The 19265-nt window shown below is 32.8% G+C and overlaps 1 protein-coding gene across 19 annotated transcripts in view; it reads right to left on the reverse strand.

The window, feature by feature from the left end:
- mbc (dedicator of cytokinesis protein myoblast city) overlaps nucleotides 1-19265 on the reverse strand; it is a 62104-nt gene that overhangs the window by 8122 nt on the left and 34717 nt on the right. For 6 of the 19 annotated variants that reach the window (XM_085954645.1, XM_085954661.1, XM_085954650.1 and 3 more), the window contains exons 19-34: nucleotides 16658-16771; nucleotides 14577-14732; nucleotides 13887-14101; nucleotides 13577-13788; nucleotides 12741-12959; nucleotides 9182-9381; nucleotides 7598-7849; nucleotides 6111-6311; nucleotides 5708-5843; nucleotides 4982-5125; nucleotides 4411-4506; nucleotides 3665-3832; nucleotides 2937-3086; nucleotides 2054-2166; nucleotides 1398-1540; nucleotides 1215-1283 (exon numbers count right to left, since the gene is read on the reverse strand). In XM_085954645.1, coding sequence (XP_085810771.1) covers nucleotides 1215-1283; nucleotides 1398-1540; nucleotides 2054-2166; nucleotides 2937-3086; nucleotides 3665-3832; nucleotides 4411-4506; nucleotides 4982-5125; nucleotides 5708-5843; nucleotides 6111-6311; nucleotides 7598-7849; nucleotides 9182-9381; nucleotides 12741-12959; nucleotides 13577-13788; nucleotides 13887-14101; nucleotides 14577-14732; nucleotides 16658-16771 — 2588 coding nt within the window. The remainder of the gene's footprint in view (nucleotides 1-1214; nucleotides 1284-1397; nucleotides 1541-2053; nucleotides 2167-2936; nucleotides 3087-3664; nucleotides 3833-4410; nucleotides 4507-4981; nucleotides 5126-5707; nucleotides 5844-6110; nucleotides 6312-7597; nucleotides 7850-9181; nucleotides 9382-12740; nucleotides 12960-13576; nucleotides 13789-13886; nucleotides 14102-14576; nucleotides 14733-16657; nucleotides 16772-19265) is intronic. The other 13 variants (XM_085954662.1, XM_085954652.1, XM_085954647.1 and 10 more) reach the window with 3 other exon arrangements.

A 19265-nucleotide genomic window follows, 5' to 3' on the forward strand; every position in this document is an offset into this window, starting at 1 on the left:
GGTCCCTTTTCTTGAGTGTGTAATTTAACAAGATAATTAAGAGCTAGTCAAAGAATCTAGTTCATCGCAAGTTTTGTTTTTGTTTTGTTACGCCAAAGTATAGCTTCTAACGCGCCTACATAAGTACACACACCGATTTTTTTTTATTTAGTCGAAATTGTAGTTTAAACACAAAATTTTATTCAAAAGATGATGCAATAAGTAAATATGTATTCAGTAAAAATTTATGAGCATTTTTTTGAGTACCTCAGACTAAGGTAATATTACAAATTAATATAATTACCTCTGAAAAGAGAAGTAAAAACATTTAGGATCTATGTGTAAAAATATACGTTTGAATGTAACAATACTGGATGACTGTTTGCCACCGGTTGACGATAGTTTCATTGTGTTCGTGACATTATGGTGATAACTATTTATTGTTTTGTGTGTTCCAACAAAATATGTTCATTTTTTACATTGTCATTTTACCATCGGTTACATTTTTAAAAAAGACCTAGAGGTGTTTTTAAAATTTGTTGCCCTTTTATAAGGTAGAAAAATAATGAATACAAACAATAATTTTTAAATTATAAAGGCATGCGCAGCAATCACTTGACACGTCAATAACATGCAAGAAAATAATATTAAGCATCATATTTGAACACAAACACATGCAGAATATCATGGAATAATTATTAATATAGTAAGATATTGTATAGTATAATTTATTTGTTATATTATTATTTTATAAATTACTATATAAAATTGATGTGAAAGATTACATATAATTAAGAAAGGATGATTCGAATGAAAAACAAACAGGATTGGTTAATATTCATTTGCTCAATCCCGTCCTGGATCCACAAATACACAAATTAATTTAAAAAAAATGTTAAGTTGACTCAGCCACAGGATTTGAACCCCCGCAAACAGTGAAAAAAGATTAGTGCCCTAGTCTCTGCCCCACAGTGGAGGTTTATAAAACTGAAATTATAACAACAAAATATTTGATACAAAAATGTATGTTCGTTACATTTACGTACCAATTTAAAGTCAAACATGTTTGTAAAAGCAACCGATAATCAAAAATGTAATAAAACCACCTGTAATAATGTTGTGTCGGCCTAGTAAAAATGGTAATAATTAATTTTACCTGAATGTTCTGCTGCAGAGATGTTATTTTGACTAAGGAAGCGGTTATTATGAAGAAAGAATCAGACACAACATGTTACCTATGAACTTGCCTATTGAATTGCGCTGTTAATGCTCGCAAAGAAGTTTGTCTCCCTCCCGCTGATGACCTGAAAAATCATTACAAATAATAAAGAATTCAGTAGTGATGCATAAAAAGAATTCATTAAAGAACAAATTGCTGTAGACTAAAACTGTTGGTAAAAATAAATAGTGGCACTTACTCGTTGGTTGGATTAGATTGGGCAGATGTCGTTGAGAGTCTATTGTTGAAAATAGATCCGTTAAAACTCATCCCTCTCTCGTTCATGCTTTTACGTTGGCGTCGCATTGTAACAATAGAAACTTCTTTTTCCAAGTCACAACTCTGAAGAAAAAACACAAGTATGAATAAGCAAGAGGATCGGTCAACTTTTTAGAATAGATACATTCCATTTCCATTCAAATCTGATTTTGACATTAAAGAAATAGCATCGCATTGACCAAACTATCTCTTGAAAATGGGATATTAACTCCAAATTTGAAAAGATGCTGTGAAATTCTACACTCATGCTTTGGTTGAACTTATTTTTGTGAATCTGCATTTTCGTCTGCAGACGTCAATTTTCAAATTGATATCTATTCATAAACAAACTTTTCAGGTATTGGGGAAGCATTATCATTTTTTATTATTTTTACCATAAGCTCAGTCAAATATAATAAGTTTGTTCAAAGTGAAGAATGATAATCAGTGTCCTACTGCCGGTTTTGATACTGGATAGTAGATTGTTGCCTATTTGAAGTTCGATATGCCTGTTCTACATATTATATCCAGTGTGAATCCGTTAGCCAGGGTTGTTATAAATTACTTACGTTACATTATGTAGAATTATAATTTTACCTTCTTTCCATAATTTTCGTGCACATGTTGTTTCATTTTTTCAAAGCATTCAACAATCCTTTGGTGGAGTGGAGCAATCTCAGATGAAATTCGCACTCGATGAACGTCAATACCTTTCAAATACAGAAAAACATAAATTCTAATGTGGTTTTTAATGATCTGTGTTTCACGTTTAGACATCAAAAAGATTAGATTTCATTACTGCTTATATACTAAATAATCATAAATAATTTAATTATTTATAAGTTCGACGAACTTGGTTATTACGATCACGGAAATAGCGAGATCTCAGATGTGCGATAATGAAGAAACATTCGTTGACATTTTAGTTTATGATTTTTTCCATACTTACATTTATTTTATTCGCTTTTATAATGAGCTACTTCTCACCCGAAAGGTATACCCATACCGAGCAAAACTGTTAATGTGTCGATCGTTTAAAAACAACATTTTTGACCCTAAGCAATAAAATCCGACCGCGCAGTTAACTAGACCGAAGCCGCCGAGATCGAATTACGTTTATGACACTAATTAAGTGTCTAAGTAGGTACCTACTTGGTGTTTTCGCCGATAACATTGAAAAAGTATCCACGCATATGGTTGAAATTGCATGTAAAAAATCTAAGCTTTGTGAAGTCAGTAGGTACCTACCAGCGCCGGTGGCTCAGCACTTAATTACAATAAACAACTTCTTTTGTAGTTTATAATGCCATGCTTGTTTCGGGGATTTTTACGATGGTTTTCAGATATTTTGTGTTCTATGCTTAAATAGAATGTGGCGCGAAAAATGTTTTAAATAACGATATAACAAGTAATGCTTATAACAAGCAAATTCAGTCGGTCCCATCTTCCTCGTAATAACCAAGTTCGACTGTATTCTCACCGAATTCTAGAAGCGGTATTTGTGAAGCAATCAGGTCCTTAAGTGTGTTGATTAGGTTTTTGTGATCAGGATGGGCTTTCATATATTCATCAACGAAGAATGCTTTCTCATAATTAGCTGTGCCGCCCATTACAGCTGCATCTACCATACCTGAAGGCAAAAACAATCATAATGAAATAATGAGTGAACATAGTCTAAAAATACACAAAATAGTGATTAAACTGTATTTAATGAAAGTTTTTTACTATTCCATATGAATTCATCAATTAGGATCTGAATTCAATTTTCATCATTCGTATCGAAAGAACTTAATTATATACTCGGGACCGTATATATAATTTCAAATTTAAATTATTATAATTGCGTAGTTCCATTCATTCATTTGGCAGCGATTGCCATCACCACAGGAGACAGAAACACTATGAAACAAATCACTCATACAAAATTACATCAGTAAGTTTGTTACGACAGACATTTTATTATACTTTGTTTATTATTTACACTGCCAAAACCATAAAATATATAATAATCTATGGTACCATTATTAGACTGCATTTATTGTGAGTTATCTGGATGACCAATTTGGTAACCACCATCGAATCTGAAAATACGCCACCGTATTCGGGACACTATTGCAAAGTTAACAGTGATAGAACATGGCATCTCCATCAGTGGAAGTTTTGTAGTTACGTATCGTTAAACTATAATAATATAGAAGTAAAATATACCGTTCAATTTTCTTGTCAACGGATCCAGCGGCAATTTGGGATCGGCCCGATGTTCAATGACTAACGATTTAAGAACTTTATTGGCCTCGCGCATGGTCTCCACTGCCACTTGAAGCGGAGACATTTCGTGAGTCACACTCTTTGATACAATCGACCAGCGAAGTATACCTCAAAAAGAATAAACAAGATACATATTAACAACTTTCCATGTATGACAACATCAAGCCGAGTGAATCTTGAGGCATTTCACAATTATTTATTCTACGATAGTTCATTGTTCCATTCTTAAATGATGTAACAATCATGAATGAAAGATAGGGAATAGAATCCACGGTAGCAAAATTTAAAGTTGATGGCTTCCAATTAAATACAGGCGGCCCTCAACTTTCAAAAGTTCTACTTTTGCACAGTTCGCTATTTCATACATTTCTTAAAATTTAGAGTTTTGTTGATAATGCAAAAACTGTGCGCTTCCATGCAGTCGCTCCTCTCTCCTCCGCTCCCTGTCATCTTCTCGAATACAAAAGAAGAGTGGTATTCAACTATCTCTTGACAAGTTTATAAAGAAATCACCTGATTGCTCATACGCCTTGTTAACTTTATTACACTTTTTGATGTTTTATTTACATTCCTCTACTATTGAACACATTTTCAGGAACCAATTACATGCGAAAGTTGAGGGCCGCCTGTATTCAATAAATTCTCACAAAAAAATTCTTGTTTGTACCAAATTATAAAAATCAAACCTGGTAACTTTTCACGGATTTCCAACTCAGTCCTTTCCAGCCACATTGTACTAAATTCATTTTGACTCTTGCCTTCTGCAATCTCCATAGCTTCGTCTAAAAAAGGAAACGCATAAGTTCAGTTTACAATTTGAGAGAAGATATTCGATGGATAATTGATAGAGACCTGATCGGTTGACAAATATAATATTGATAAATACGACAGTTATCACTGCAATGGCAAAATATAATAAAGATACTAATATCCCTGGGGGGTAATGTAAAGATCAGTTGAACGAAACTTCAAATGTCTCATTCCAAGTGATGACATCCTAAAGAAAGGTTTATTTGACGAGTTGAGAGGGCATAATTAGCATTTGAATGCTACCTTATTTAATTATATGTTGTCCCAGTCTGCAGGCGGAATTCGATTCAGACCGTGTTTTGATAACTTTTACTGTAGGATAAAGAATATAGTGAAAGATTTCAGGTTACGAAGATCAGGCAGAAAAAGCCTGTTTTTATTTAAATTATCCAGACAAATTTAAAATGATACTGTGCAGCGTAGTGTTAGCAACAAAATTATAATTACCTTTTCTATGGAACGGTCTGGAGAATCTGAATTTGGTGACGTTGTTATGTTGGTGGTATTTGAGAATTCGCTCGCTGATTGGTTTCCCTGACATCCTTTCATTTGAATCGCTCATCAACGGTTCAACGGCATTAACTTGGACATCTGTTTCAACAGTTTCAATGTAAGGAAAACAATAGATGCCTATACGTTTACCTCTAGCACAATAAATTAATACAACTATAATAAAACCAGTTTCGAAAACCAAAATCGAAAAAAAAAAAACCAATTGCGAAATACAAAATGTACTGCAAAACAGTAAAACTTGAAAAAAAAAGTTTATCAAAATTAAAATTTTCTGTCCTGTCGATTTCAAATTAACGATTTTTAACTGTATTTCCATTTACAGCGAATTTCGAATAAACTGTGCAGCAAAACACATACATAATACACCGTCATACAAAGTTGCCCTGCGTTGCAATGTACAAGCATAAATTAACATCTTCATTTTATCAACTCAAATAAACGGATGTCAAAAGTGTTAATTTATGAACGTTCGCGTTACAATGCGGGACAACTTATGAATGTGTCGTTGACAGTCCTGAGGCATGCTACGGACATACTTGAGCTGGGACGCCATAAATGTGTTCGTATTAATGGGGTTTTATTGTAATATGTGCTTAAATTTAGGTAACAGACTCTTTTACGATCTTTTTCATACATAATTACAGTAATATAAAAGGATACATTGTTGATTGGAATTCTTGATATCATCACCAGGCGGAGTAAGAGTAGTCATAAGTTCGGCATTTGGTAAACCATTCAAAGTTCGAGAGCAAAAATCTTGCAGACGCTCATACTCTTTCCCTCGATATACAAACACCTTAAGTGGGAAAAATAAAGAAACAACCATAAATAATTGTGGTACCTTTATATTAAAACTGATATGTGCTATAGTATATTATAAGCAAATAGCATTTAATATACATAACACATTCACATGTTTTTTTAATGTGTATTTGGATTCAGAGCATGGATGTAATAGGTTAAACAAATGACTATACACCATTTCTTGTAAAAAAAAAATTGAGGCCATGATTAACATCGAATTGAAAAGCCAATGAAAAATAATTATATGAGAAAGGCTTACTTTGTTTTGTAAAAACTCTGGGAACCCCTTTCCATAATATCCGACTCTGAAGTATTCAGGCTGCGGTCGGTCCTGTTTCACAATGGCTTTGTAAAGTTTGCCCATTGTTTCGTAGAGTTCAGACAAATGATCATAATCGAATACCTCTTCTTCGTATTGTGTCGCCATTTCTTTGCAAGTACCGACGGCTAACTCCCACATCTGAAATAGACAAAATGTCATACACATATCTTATTGTAAAAGGTACACCAAGTTTAGTTATAATACCAGGATTATTATTTGAATCAAAATTAGTCTTTAATGTAAATCCCTGAGGCTCAACGACCATATCTTCTGCATATTGTCACTCAGTGCAGGATGTTTATAAGCCATTCATTTCATTAAAAGCATAATATAATATTAAAATAGTACAGATACATTTAAGTCAATGCCCCACTAAACTAAAGCATTCCGCACCACAGCCAGTCTTAATCTGGCATATCATGGGACTTGCTTTTCCCTCCACCACCCGCCACGTCTCCACACCCGTTATGCAGGCGTATACCGTGGCGTAACGAATGATAGGCACTTTTCAAATTTGTGCCGAAAGTGTCGCAGGAGCAACTTCCCAAGACCTTGGTTGGCGTGCACTAGATTGTGCGTGATCCCTACTTCCATATAATGTATTACGGTCAATTCTCGAAGAGAAAAGACCTTCCCGCTCGCCGTAAAATGCCGCAAACTTTTGGGCATATGGGACCCTACACTTTATGTGAAGCAGCAGCAATTTTTTATGACAGAACAGTTACACAAGACTGGAGTTACCACACACCAAAGTGTGCTTTGACTGAATTTACACGACTGTACGTTAAGAGTCCTACGCAGAGAGGTAAAATTAAAAACGGTAATAAGTAATGAAAGCTTATATAAAATTACCGAACCATCCAAGTGAAAAGATCTTCACGTTAGCAGTGTGATGCTGCAATTTTATAAATGCTCTAAAATTGGCCTTTGTGGTGACCAGGTCGGATGGGCTGATGGCCCCAACAAATAGTTGGACCGGCATGAGCAACTTTTGCTTTTCAAGTACACATTTCAGGATATTTTGGGATGTGGGTTGCATACTGTATTTGTCTAACATATCGACATGTTGGACAGGTGACAAGTCTAAGCTCATAGAGCCTGTTAGCGAAACCACTATGTCCAGTCAAAATTGACTGTGTAATGGTCCAGAGTCAAAGCGGTGAACCTCTACTCGCTATTTAATATCAGGAAAGAACAAAGATGTGTCACCGGAAAGGTGGAGCCGTCTCACATTTTACAGGAGATGAAGTGTTAGGAAGAATGGCTATTTGGAAAATAAAATGCTCCAATACCACCACCACAATCTGTCCTAAATATGTCACACTATACAGTGATGGATCTTAGTATTTTATTTTATATCGGTTTTTAAATAAGCTACCAGAACTGTAACTATCAATGAGAATTCAATATTATCAAACACTTGCCTGTCCTTTCTCAAGGTAATTGATGATATCATAACAGAGTGCCTCTTTCAAATCCCTATGGGTCTGGCAATGAGGATATTTATGACTGTTAAGCAACGCGCTTAGTGGGGCGTTGGACCAGTGCAGTATGGCAGCGTGCAGGTGCAACGTCAGACCTGCTTCCGTCCAGTCCTCGCAATCCAAATGAAGGTCGCATAGCTTGTTCACATATCTGATGTACATCTCAGGCCGTTTTATTTCTGAGTAGAAACCCTATATTGAACAAATAAAATATTAGTATATGGGTAGATACCGCCTTAATAAGGACAATCTCTGGCTCATAACTTTATAAAAATGCTTAATTGTATACAACTTAACTACAGTAAAGCCTCGTTAATACGAATTCCATGGGACCGAAAATCGAAAAAAAATTCGAATTACAAAATATGAAAATGTATGGGGGAAAATATAAAAATTTTGAATTTTTTTTTTATTTTCATTAATTTTGTTTACGATTATAGATGTGCCTACGAAATTTCTCATTTTGTGTGTGTTAATGGGTTATAAAATGTCAAGATTATTTATATTACCTTCTTAAAATAAGTAATTTATGATGTTTTAAGAAAAGTGACTGGCTCATGAAATAGTGTACTTTATTACGATTTATTGAATATTTTTGTATGCCAGGACTCTGAAATCATTTCGAATTACAAAATTCGAATTATAGGTATGGTTTTATATGAAAATAATGTTCAAGGGACTTTTATTTGCGAAAATTTCGAATTATCCGTGTTCTTATTAACGAGGTTTTACTGTAGTATGTTTAATTGTCCATACATACCTAACATGCCCAAATATTTAAAATTTGGAAACATACCATTGTACAAGTGCCCGGTCCACAGTGTGAATAATAATAATATTATTATTTTATATATATTTATTTATTATATAAAAACAAAAATTTGCAAGCTTGAGGGGCAATGACCTATGACTACTCTTTGTACTTATCATAAACCACAGAAAAAATTAATAAAGTTGCAGAATAATCAATTAAGGGCCACGGGCCATGGTGCCATTTAAAGGTTAAAGTTAAGCCTGAATAATTTGTAGAAGACATACATAATATGTCATTATGATGCCAAGTGACATGGCTTTATTTCCAATCTTAAAACGACAATGTTCATAATTCTACTCTTTTATAGTAGGTATTAATATATTTTATATGATGAAATTTTGATTTCTGCAATGAGAAAAGACAGGGTATCATTATGACACATACATCTTTCCTACAAAGTCCATAGATTATTCAGACATAGCTCTCAAAAATACCCCAATTAGTAATTTTCGACCTTTACACGGCACACCGGTTCTTAATTAGTGGAGATGTGATTTGTACATGTTATTAACTAGTCTTAATATTTATACGTAATTGTGATTGTTGGGAGTCATAAATTTGAGAGATTACTATAGGGTGTATGACCTCACAGTATTGACAAGTATAGGTAACAAAATCTTAATTTTCAAGCGTTATACACATCCGCGCCCTTAATATTTTGTACTCAGAAAAATAATTATTTATAAAGGAAAACAATCCAGGATCCTCACCAAAAGTGTAGTAGTAGCCTGCATTCTGTAATGAAGACTGGAATGGTCGTGCAGATCCCTGTACTGCAGAAGAATATCCAACAGCCTACCGACGGTGGAGACAAACTTACCTCCCTTCTCTGATAAAATGCAGTCGTCTGCACATTTATCTCCAACCATATTCACAAACAACTCACTCCACTGCGCATCCCCACTGCCACCTGAAAATAATATCGAATTTAAAAACCTGTCTACACATAAAACATTGATACAGTAAAACCTCGTTAACCCATCGCGCCCTATCGTTCGCGCCGGTGTTACAGGGTGCAGGACATGATGAAAATATTTTTTTTTAATCATATTTTGATTTTTTTTAAAGCTGAAATTACTTAATAATATATGTAGCTATCATTTTATGATGTTAGTTATATACGGTTCAATATATTTTTTAAGAAATATTTGATTTATAAAATCTATTTTTATTTAAATTTGTCAAAATAATGATCAGTTCGCTAGGTATGAGGTGTTTGAGACAGTAATAAACATAAAATGACCCTCCATCTTCTAAATATCTTGAAGAGTATTATATTTAGCTCGAGTTTTAGTATATCTTCATTTCATTATTCACTTCTATCATGGATTTTATATATATGTCGTTTTGTATAAAAAAAGGCTAAAAAAAACCCAAAAAACTATATTTGACATGTTTTTTTCATTCCACTTATACACAAAGTTTACTTAAAATGTAAATACTTAATAGAAAAATTCAAAACCTACAAATATTTAAAAGATTTATCTGAATTTAATGAATAATACATGAGTTATATCAATTTTAGTAACCAGTGTGCCTTTTTAAATGATCCTGAAAAATTAAATCTGTCTGCAATGGGTTAATACGAATTCCATGGGACCGAAAATTGAAAAAAAATCGAATTACGAATTATGAAATGTATGGGGGAAAAATATTAAAATTAAAATTTTTTTTTTTTTTTGATTTTCATCAATATTGTTTACGATCATAGATGGGGCTACCAAATTTCCGGTGCCGTGTGTGTTAATGGGTCATAAAATATCAGGATTATTTTTATTACCTTCTTAAAATAAGTAATTTATGATGTTTTACGAAAAGTCTGTCACAATTTTCAATGACTGTTCATGAAATAGTGTACTTTATTACGATTTATTGAATATTTTTATATGCCAGGACTGAAATAATTTCGAATTACGAAATTTGAATTAAAGGTATGGTTTTATATGAAAATAATGTTCAAGGGTCTTTTTTTTCACAAAAATTTTCGAATTACGGCGAATTTTGCCGTGTTCTTATTAACGAGGTTCTATTGTACATAAATGGACGAATGATACAATGTCTGCCTCATAAATATTCTGGCTCAAATTTTGTTTTAATGCATATTTTGACCTAGAGTCCAATCCTCTTTAATACATTGGACGCTAAAGAAGGACGTAACGATCAGGTGGCCATTATATATAATTAGCAAACTATTTAAATGTGGTAATTAATTAGTAATTATTTAGTCAGCAGTCAATGTGTTAAGATAATCTTTGCACTGTGTGTAATTTACATTGTTTTATATATCTATTTGCACAGTTCAATTCTAATTACATATGTTATATCAGTGTTCTTCAACCGGTGGTCCATGGACCGGCGTCGGTCCGCAAGAATTTATTACCGGTCCGCGAAAGCTTTCACCATGCTATCAACCGACTATATCGCTACACAATTCGGGGAATTCGTACTAGATGAAATGCTGGAAGAATTTTTGAATGCTGCTGATATCAACCAGAAAGTTATATTCAACATCATAAGCCAACATTTAAAAGCGTTAGCTAAAAACTTTAATCTACATTTCTCTGAAAATTATGAACTACGTAAAGGTGGACCTCTAACCTCTGGATTAATAATCCCTTTTTGGAACGCATGCGCACTTGATCCCCGTGAGAAAGAAAAGCTGATCGAGCTATCTTTTGATGTCACTCTGATGTCCAGACATAAAATGCAATCGTTGTCTCAATTTTGAATATCCCTCGATAAATACTTTCCATATCTGAGTTATTGGTCATTTTTTCGACTACCTAATTGTGTGAAAAGACTTTTTCATCTATGTCAGTAATAAAAACCAAACAGAGAAATCGAATGGATGTTAATGCAGTGCTTCACAGTTGTAATTTTTTAACATAATGTTTAACAAATAAAATTCTATCTATAATGGTTACTATTTCAGGCTGATACCGGTCCGCGAAATATATCTCCTATGTTCACCGAGCCGAGGGTGTTAAAAGGTTGAAGAACACTGTGTTATATTGCTGTGAAACCACAAAACAAAATTATACCCTTCAAGTTGCAACAGTTATGATTAATATTTATTAGATCTTTAAGGATTCCATTACGTTTCAGAACATTTCCAGGATTAGTTTTCGAGTTATGGAGAACTACATTTATATATCACATGTTTTTAATGAATTTTGTTTTTTGTATGAATTTGTTTTGATTTTGAGAAATAGCAACTAGACAAATCTTGGATTACATATTAATCTCTTATCCAAAAAAGTTTGGAATATAACTACAGAATCTTATAAATTTATAACAACATTTTCCGTGTGGTTGATTCGATAGTCACAGATATATTAACTCCTTTAGCGCTGACGTGTTGCCATCAGATACGATTAGCATGATAATTAAATGTGGTCATTAATTAGTAATTAACTGATCAGCAGTGAATGTGAACTATATACGTATGTAGCTGTTTTGAAATTTCGCATGTATGGCATAATTATACTAAATACCTATTAGTTGCTTTGGTGTATTTTGCTGCCTATCTGTGTATAATAATAAAATTGACACTGTCTATCCTTTCACAAGCAAGTAATAGCTATAGATAATGATGTAGATATTTTGTTTCGATACAAGTCGATCATGTTTTGTGTTCAAAAAGGGCAATGTATGTATACATAGTAATTAATAAAACACCATATTTTTTTTCATTCTTATAAGGTGTTACAGACCTACAAACTTATCTGAAGAATGGGATGGGGCAGTCACTGTCGAAAACTACCCAATCAAGACTCGTAACTGGACAAAATCTGAGATTCGAATGAAATTTTCTAAATGGCGTCCTATGATAGTTCATAGTTCCATTTTTGGCCATTCTACATAAGTTTGTAGGTCTGTAACTATCAATTTCATGGTGGAAAAGCATTATATTATTAATTTAAATAAAATACAATTTTTTAGCACTTATTTCACTTTTCAATTTCAGTATTAAGCTGACTATGTAGTTGACAAAGTCCCTCTGAGGCAGACGAAACTGAAGAGTTGATTAGTGAAAAATCAACCAGAAAAAGAAGACTACTATCGGCAGACGGTTATTTTCATACGATTCTCTCTTTACAACCATTCAAGTCTATTTTTCTTTAGTAACCTATTTTTCAGCTTCCATTTCATATATTTAGTTTTTGTCAATATAAAGATTGTTTTATCTAACATCGTTAATATCTTTATATTCTTTTATATATTGTAAATAATACTTAATTAACGTCATGTTGATTTAAATATTCATACCTTCAACCAAGACATCTAGCTTGAAGATCATCTCATTTTCAAACTCATTGAAATTCCCCCGGCTATGATCCTGAAACAGCTCGATTGAATTGTTAAATTCGCAGAGCATCATGTCAAAGAAGAGGGGAATGGTAGCCTTGCGGAGTTCCACTTCTGGTAACAGACTCATCTCGAGGAACGGTCCCACAAGGGCTGGTAGAAACCGAATTTTATTATCCTCTGTAATAAAAATAACAGATAAATTAATAACTATATAGGTTTGATGATTCATCATTGACACATTTTACTTTCAGATATTTCTACAAGAGCCAGACAGCTGAGTATAAACAAAGGGTCACTCGGCGGTCTCGCTCCTACATACTGAAAGAAGGTATATGGATCACAGTAGTCATTTAACTCAGCGTCATATGCACCTGCACCGTGCAGTGCCATGTTTTAGTAATTTTACTATTATATTTACAATCAAATGCATGCAAAAATCCACACGCTAGAATATTTCTATCAAACATCAAAGTAAATGATGTCAATAATTAATGTTAACAATGTGTAGTTGATTGTCAAACTTTCAGAAAATTAATTGCTCGAGATTCGAGATTGGCCTTTTCCGATTATTCATCAAGAAATCTTGTCTTGACGGCAACTTCTCTTTCAAAAAAATTGTATTTTAATTTATTCATTATATCATTTGCTATAAAAAAAGTGCTATGATAATGCTAAGATTTTTTGTGCTTCAATAAAGTATTCTCTTAAATAATAGCTTAGTTTGATTTTACTCCTATAATTTGTTACTAATTTACACCTGGTAGTTTGTTGGCTGTAGGGTGACTCATTATTACCTAGTTTGAACCACATGTCTCGAACGGTGAACGCTGTCTCTCTCCTCATGTCCCCGTGGCGTGCTGTCATCCGGCGTCGTCTGCTGGATGACAACTTCTCCAACTGCAATGAGGGCTGTGTCAGAAACACCACAGCCAAGTGGAACCAATTGGACCACACTTGCGTCTCAATCGGTTGGAGGTACGACTCGGTCAGGGTGCTCGACAAAAGCCTGAAAATTAACCGTTCAACAGAAACTTCATATTATATTGATGGATTCACTCATTCAGATTATTTTCTATATGGTTGATAAAATAATAATATATGCACCTGAGCGTATTAAGTACAATATTATTTTGTAGGTTGATCATATCTGCCCAATGTTTCTGGAAGACTGGCTTCTCCACGCAGTCTCTCAGCACCACCAGGATCTCCATGAGGAAGTCCAGGAGTTCACTGCTACTCGAGAACATCGAGATGTAGATGTTGTACCGATCCAATGTCATCTGTCTGAACATTTCTAGCAACACTGACACGAGTAGGCACTGAAAGAATACATGTACATTTAGACGGTCAATTTTCTAAATTAAAAGCTGAATTTAGATAATAATTTGACATTTGCGGCTTACTTCCTTTTTACACAATGTGTTTTTAGTTGTATACAATGTGAATATTAAGTAAAAGCACTTTTCGAAAACACAAGGGTAACCCCCTTTTGCCTAAACACAGTCAATATTATAGTATAACAACTCACTCAGATAGACATTTTTAACTGACACAAAAAAAATATATAAACAATCACATTTACTTGGCTACAGATGTGTGAAATTTTTGAAAACCACAGAATGTAATAAACACTCAATGTACATATTATGAATTAGGGACATTATCATTCCTAACTCATGCAAGCCATTTATTTATAAATTGGTTCTATTGAATTAAGGTTCACCACACCAAATCATAATTATTATGACTGGCACATGTAAATAATTTATTTCGAGAGTGTTTGATAGAACATACCATAAGAGGATTTTCCCTATCCATTTGGATGGTGGCCTGGATAATGGTCCTCAACAGACAAAGAGTCAAATGGTTGAACTCTTCGTCAGTAGAGCCAATGTCATTGCGAAACAATAATGTTAAAATCTCGTTCAGTATCCGAACACACAATTCCAACTGAAAACATAATTAATAGGCACAATGCTGTACTCAGTACTGTTACATAATTGTAAATGATAAAAATAATACCTACAGTAAAACCTCGTTAATAAGAACACGGATAATTCGAAATTTTCGCGAAAAAAAAGTCCCTTGAACATTATTTTCATATAAAACAATACCTTTAATTCGAATTTTGTAATTCGAAATTATTTCAGAGTCCTGACATAAAAATATTCAATAAATCGTAAAAAAAGTACACTATTTCATGAGCCAGTCACTTTTTTTAAAACATCATAAATTACTTATTTTAAGAAGGTAATAAAAATTATCCTGACATTTTATGACCCATTAACACACACAGAATCAGAAATTTGGTATGCACATCTATGATCGTAAACGATATTAATGAAAATCAAAAAAAAAAAAAAAATTCAAAATTTTAATATTTTCCCCCCATACATTCCATAATTCGTAATTCGAATTTTTTTTCGATTTTCGGTCTCATGGAATTCGTATTAACGAGGTTTTACTGTATTTAGTCAATAGTTGCATCATGAATATTAAAAGAAAATTCACATGAGTAAATAAACCAATTATAATTTTTAAAGTTTCTTATCCGATTTCAGATTGATTAGATTCTGTTCTTTGTGAATATAATGAACTGGTTTAATGAACAATTTTAAATGAATATAAAAATTATAGTATAAACCACGTCCCTGTGTTTTGACTACAACCATATTGAGTGGTGTAAGATGGGTGTAATGTTATATATTTTAGTTTTAAAACACATGCTGATTTAGTGAAAAATAAAATATAATATATCCGGAACCTTCAAAATAATAGAAAGTGTGATTGTTGTAGGTACGTAAAAAAATATCTGAAACTGTAAATTAAAGATATGTATACATAATTTGAAAATACTTCAGAAACATAACTATTAGAAAAAATATGATCCCGGACAGGACTAGAACCATTGGATTCTGGCCAATGTGCTTTGCTTTACCAAGCCATCTGCGCCCTACCTAACTATGACTAAATTAACCAATAGTCATGCAACTGAAGCGCTTATATGTTGCTAATATTGGGGACTGACTTGTGTGGTTTGAATCAAGATACCAATAGTACTTTGATTACTAGCCAGCAAAGGTACTTTTGAATCTTATAAATTATTCATTGAATAAAAAAAATGGTTTATTAGATATGTAATTTAAATTTGAACAAATATACCAAAACGATAGCACTGATCGGCGACATTTAACTAACGGAAGAGCATTTATAGACATTTTAACACAAGCATAACCGGTAAAATAGACTACACCAACAACATGGCGTATTTAGCCAAAATTGTGAGTGCATTAAGATGTAAAAAAAGTGATTAAGTAAATAAATTATTCAGAATGACGAATAAAATTCTTTTAGAGATCATATCGAGGGTATACTGACAGAAAGCATTAACTCATTAAAACAAGTTCTGAGATAATCGCAAAAAGGACTTTAATTTTTTTTCAAAGCATTCTCCCACGTAGATTTTTTTATGATTTAAAAACATTTTTTCTACATTATAAAGACTAACCTTTATGGCAACTATAATATACGACATGTTACAAGTCCTGTATTTTGTATACGCAGAACACATTAGGTCATTATCACACTTTCTATCAGAATAAAAAAATAACAATATGATTTAATAATGTTTCTATTTTCTCACCATTATAGCCTATGCCTTTATCCGTTTTACCAGGTAAAAATGTATACATTTTGGCATTTAAAACAGAAAAACAGCAAAAACTGAAATAATGCGTTCTGTCAGTATACCCTCGATATGTGTCTTATTGTTTTTTTAAAGTTGAAAGAATATTTTGAACAATTTAAGGTGGTACGACCAATCACAATTTGTATCATCTCAAAGCGAGAGTAATGAATAAATGACAAAATAGTACCTGTTCGCTATATCCCCTGTGCTCTTGAAGTTTGTGCCTGGATGCCCCGAGCACTCTCGCAATCTTGTCCACGGATCGATTTTTCGAGCGAATTTCCACCCCACATCTGCTTGTCTATGGTCAGTAGTTAACCATAGACGAGAATTGGGGTTGTATCGAAAAATTGACCCGTGTAGAGATGGGTCAGCCGATGTGATGCCGCAATGTGTTTGATTTGAGGTAACGCATGTTTGTTGAACAGGATACACACACACCAGCACACGCAAGCCCGTCCATATTGGTTGGGTTCGGTATTATGAAGTTAGATGACAACACCACGCCATAAACAGGCAAAAAATAGAAAAAAAAACACAATGACAGTCGAGTGCTTATTATCGTTGGCCAATCAAAATACAAAGCATTTTATTTTCCAGGATATTTAATCTATAATATTATAATATCTCACAACAGTTAAAAATATTTTGATAACATTATATATTTGTTAACAATAAGTTCAATATATATTTTTAAATAATGCTTTGCATTTTGAAAAAGTCTGATATTTTTTAATTGTATAACACCATCAAAATATACAATACTATGTAATGATTAAAAGATTTTTTCATGTACTAAGAAATGAATTTTACTTAAACGATATCAAACCCATATGTACAAAAACAAACACAGATTAATAGACAAATACCGCCAGAACAAGCGTTAAAACAATGACAACACATTGACGAAGCGTTTAAATTTTGTTAGGTTTATTTAAAAAACCGATTCAATAGCCACCTGATTGATATTTTCCAGGTTGTTATGATTAAGAACTACACATAAGCAGCCCGCCCACATTCATATTTAATAAAATTTCTTTTACAAAATTCATTATTAGCATTATTTTAGTGTATTAAAATAACACTAAATAAACCCAATAAAAAACATACATATCCTCCATCAATAATGAAAATAATTGATTCATTTATTTTAAAAAGAAAATGTCACGACCCCTAATTAAACATGTAGTACGCTTCTAACCACAAGATCTTTTACTTTTTGAGTATATGTACCAAAGAATGGAAAGAAATTGAATTTGTTATTCTCAATGTGATATTGTGAAATTTGTCTAAAAACTAACATAATGATATTGATCTAATATGCAAATTTTATTCTTTTTGGTGATAAAAATGTCCTTAAATTAATGTTTATAAAATCTGTGTAGGTAGAAAATGAAGAATTTTGAGTAGGTAATTTAGCAGTTTTACCTTCAACAATCCATTATATCACATCTCTTCGTCTTCTCTAATTGTTTTAGCATTTATTGAATGATAACGAATAGAGATGGTATTAATGATATAGGTACTAAATATCATAGAAACACCAATGGAAAGTTTTACTGAATCTATTTTACTAAATAAAGTTCAGTGAACGTTAAATGTACGATGCTCGTGATAACAAACAAAAATATTTCAAAAGTTCAACATCAAGACGTGTTATATAGCACAGATTGATAGAAACTAATGAATTGAACCCTTACGACTTTATTCTAAATGAGGGATTCCCAACCATATTGTTATCAGCACATTTAAAGCCATAAATGGAATAGAGGGCACATTTTTTTTTCCAATGAAACTTAAAGCGACACAGAATATTACATATACATCTTATATATGATGAGATTGCTCGCAAAACTAAACTGACATGTAGAGAATTTGGGCGCCTAAATGGTATTTTGAAAGGGACCTCCATTATAAGCGCAAAGTATACATATGCGTGTGAAACATGGGCCTTTAATGTAAGAGAAATCAAAAAATTACAAGTAGCACAACGTGGCGTAGAAAGGTGCATGTTGGGCATAACGCGGAAAGACCACAAAAGAAACTAATGTCGAAACACATGTCGCACTGCGATTAGACAACCGTTGGACAAATGCTATCATACAGTGATACCCGAGGGATACTAAACGACCGCAGGGTTCTGTGGATGTACGTGGCAGTGATGAACTAGGCACCGGGAAGAGTTGATGGAGTTAAGGGAGGCCTTCATCCAGCAGTGGATTGACTCTAGCTGATGACGATTATGGTTATGATATTTGATAGATAAATATTAGTTATGATATTTGATAGAGATTAGATTTGATAGATAAATATTAGTTCAATTTTTTAAAACAATTCCTATTCAATAATCCTGTATTAATGATTTTTTAAATATTATTTAAAAACATTATTAAATAATATAATGAAACAGAATATAAACTGCTATATTATGTAATTATATTTTTGAAGTTATCCTTCTTTTGACGTGTTTGGTAGAGAGTGAAATTGAGAGCCGTTGCAAAAGTAATTGACAGTATGAAGTTAGCTGCGAATCGATCAGCCGTATATAAACTCAAGTTTGATAGTAGAATTGTTCCGTTGCCTAGGAAACGAATTTATTATTGTTGGCCAAAATAAAATAAAAACAACGAGAAATAATAATATAATTTATTTAGTGATATAAGTTAAAGTGTATAGAAATCAACCAGCGGCACTCCAATAAGCGGGCCTCCTTGATTCTAGTTTTTATTGATATGGGGCTATTAAAACGTCAACTCTATCTAATATCATACTTTATTTGGCAGATCTGAAACATG

This window comes from Rhyacophila brunnea, unplaced genomic scaffold (genome assembly GCF_057557595.1).
Source record: "Rhyacophila brunnea isolate RB1 unplaced genomic scaffold, BYU_Rbru_1.0 scaffold_4, whole genome shotgun sequence".
Taxonomy (NCBI): Eukaryota; Metazoa; Arthropoda; class Insecta; order Trichoptera; family Rhyacophilidae; genus Rhyacophila; species Rhyacophila brunnea.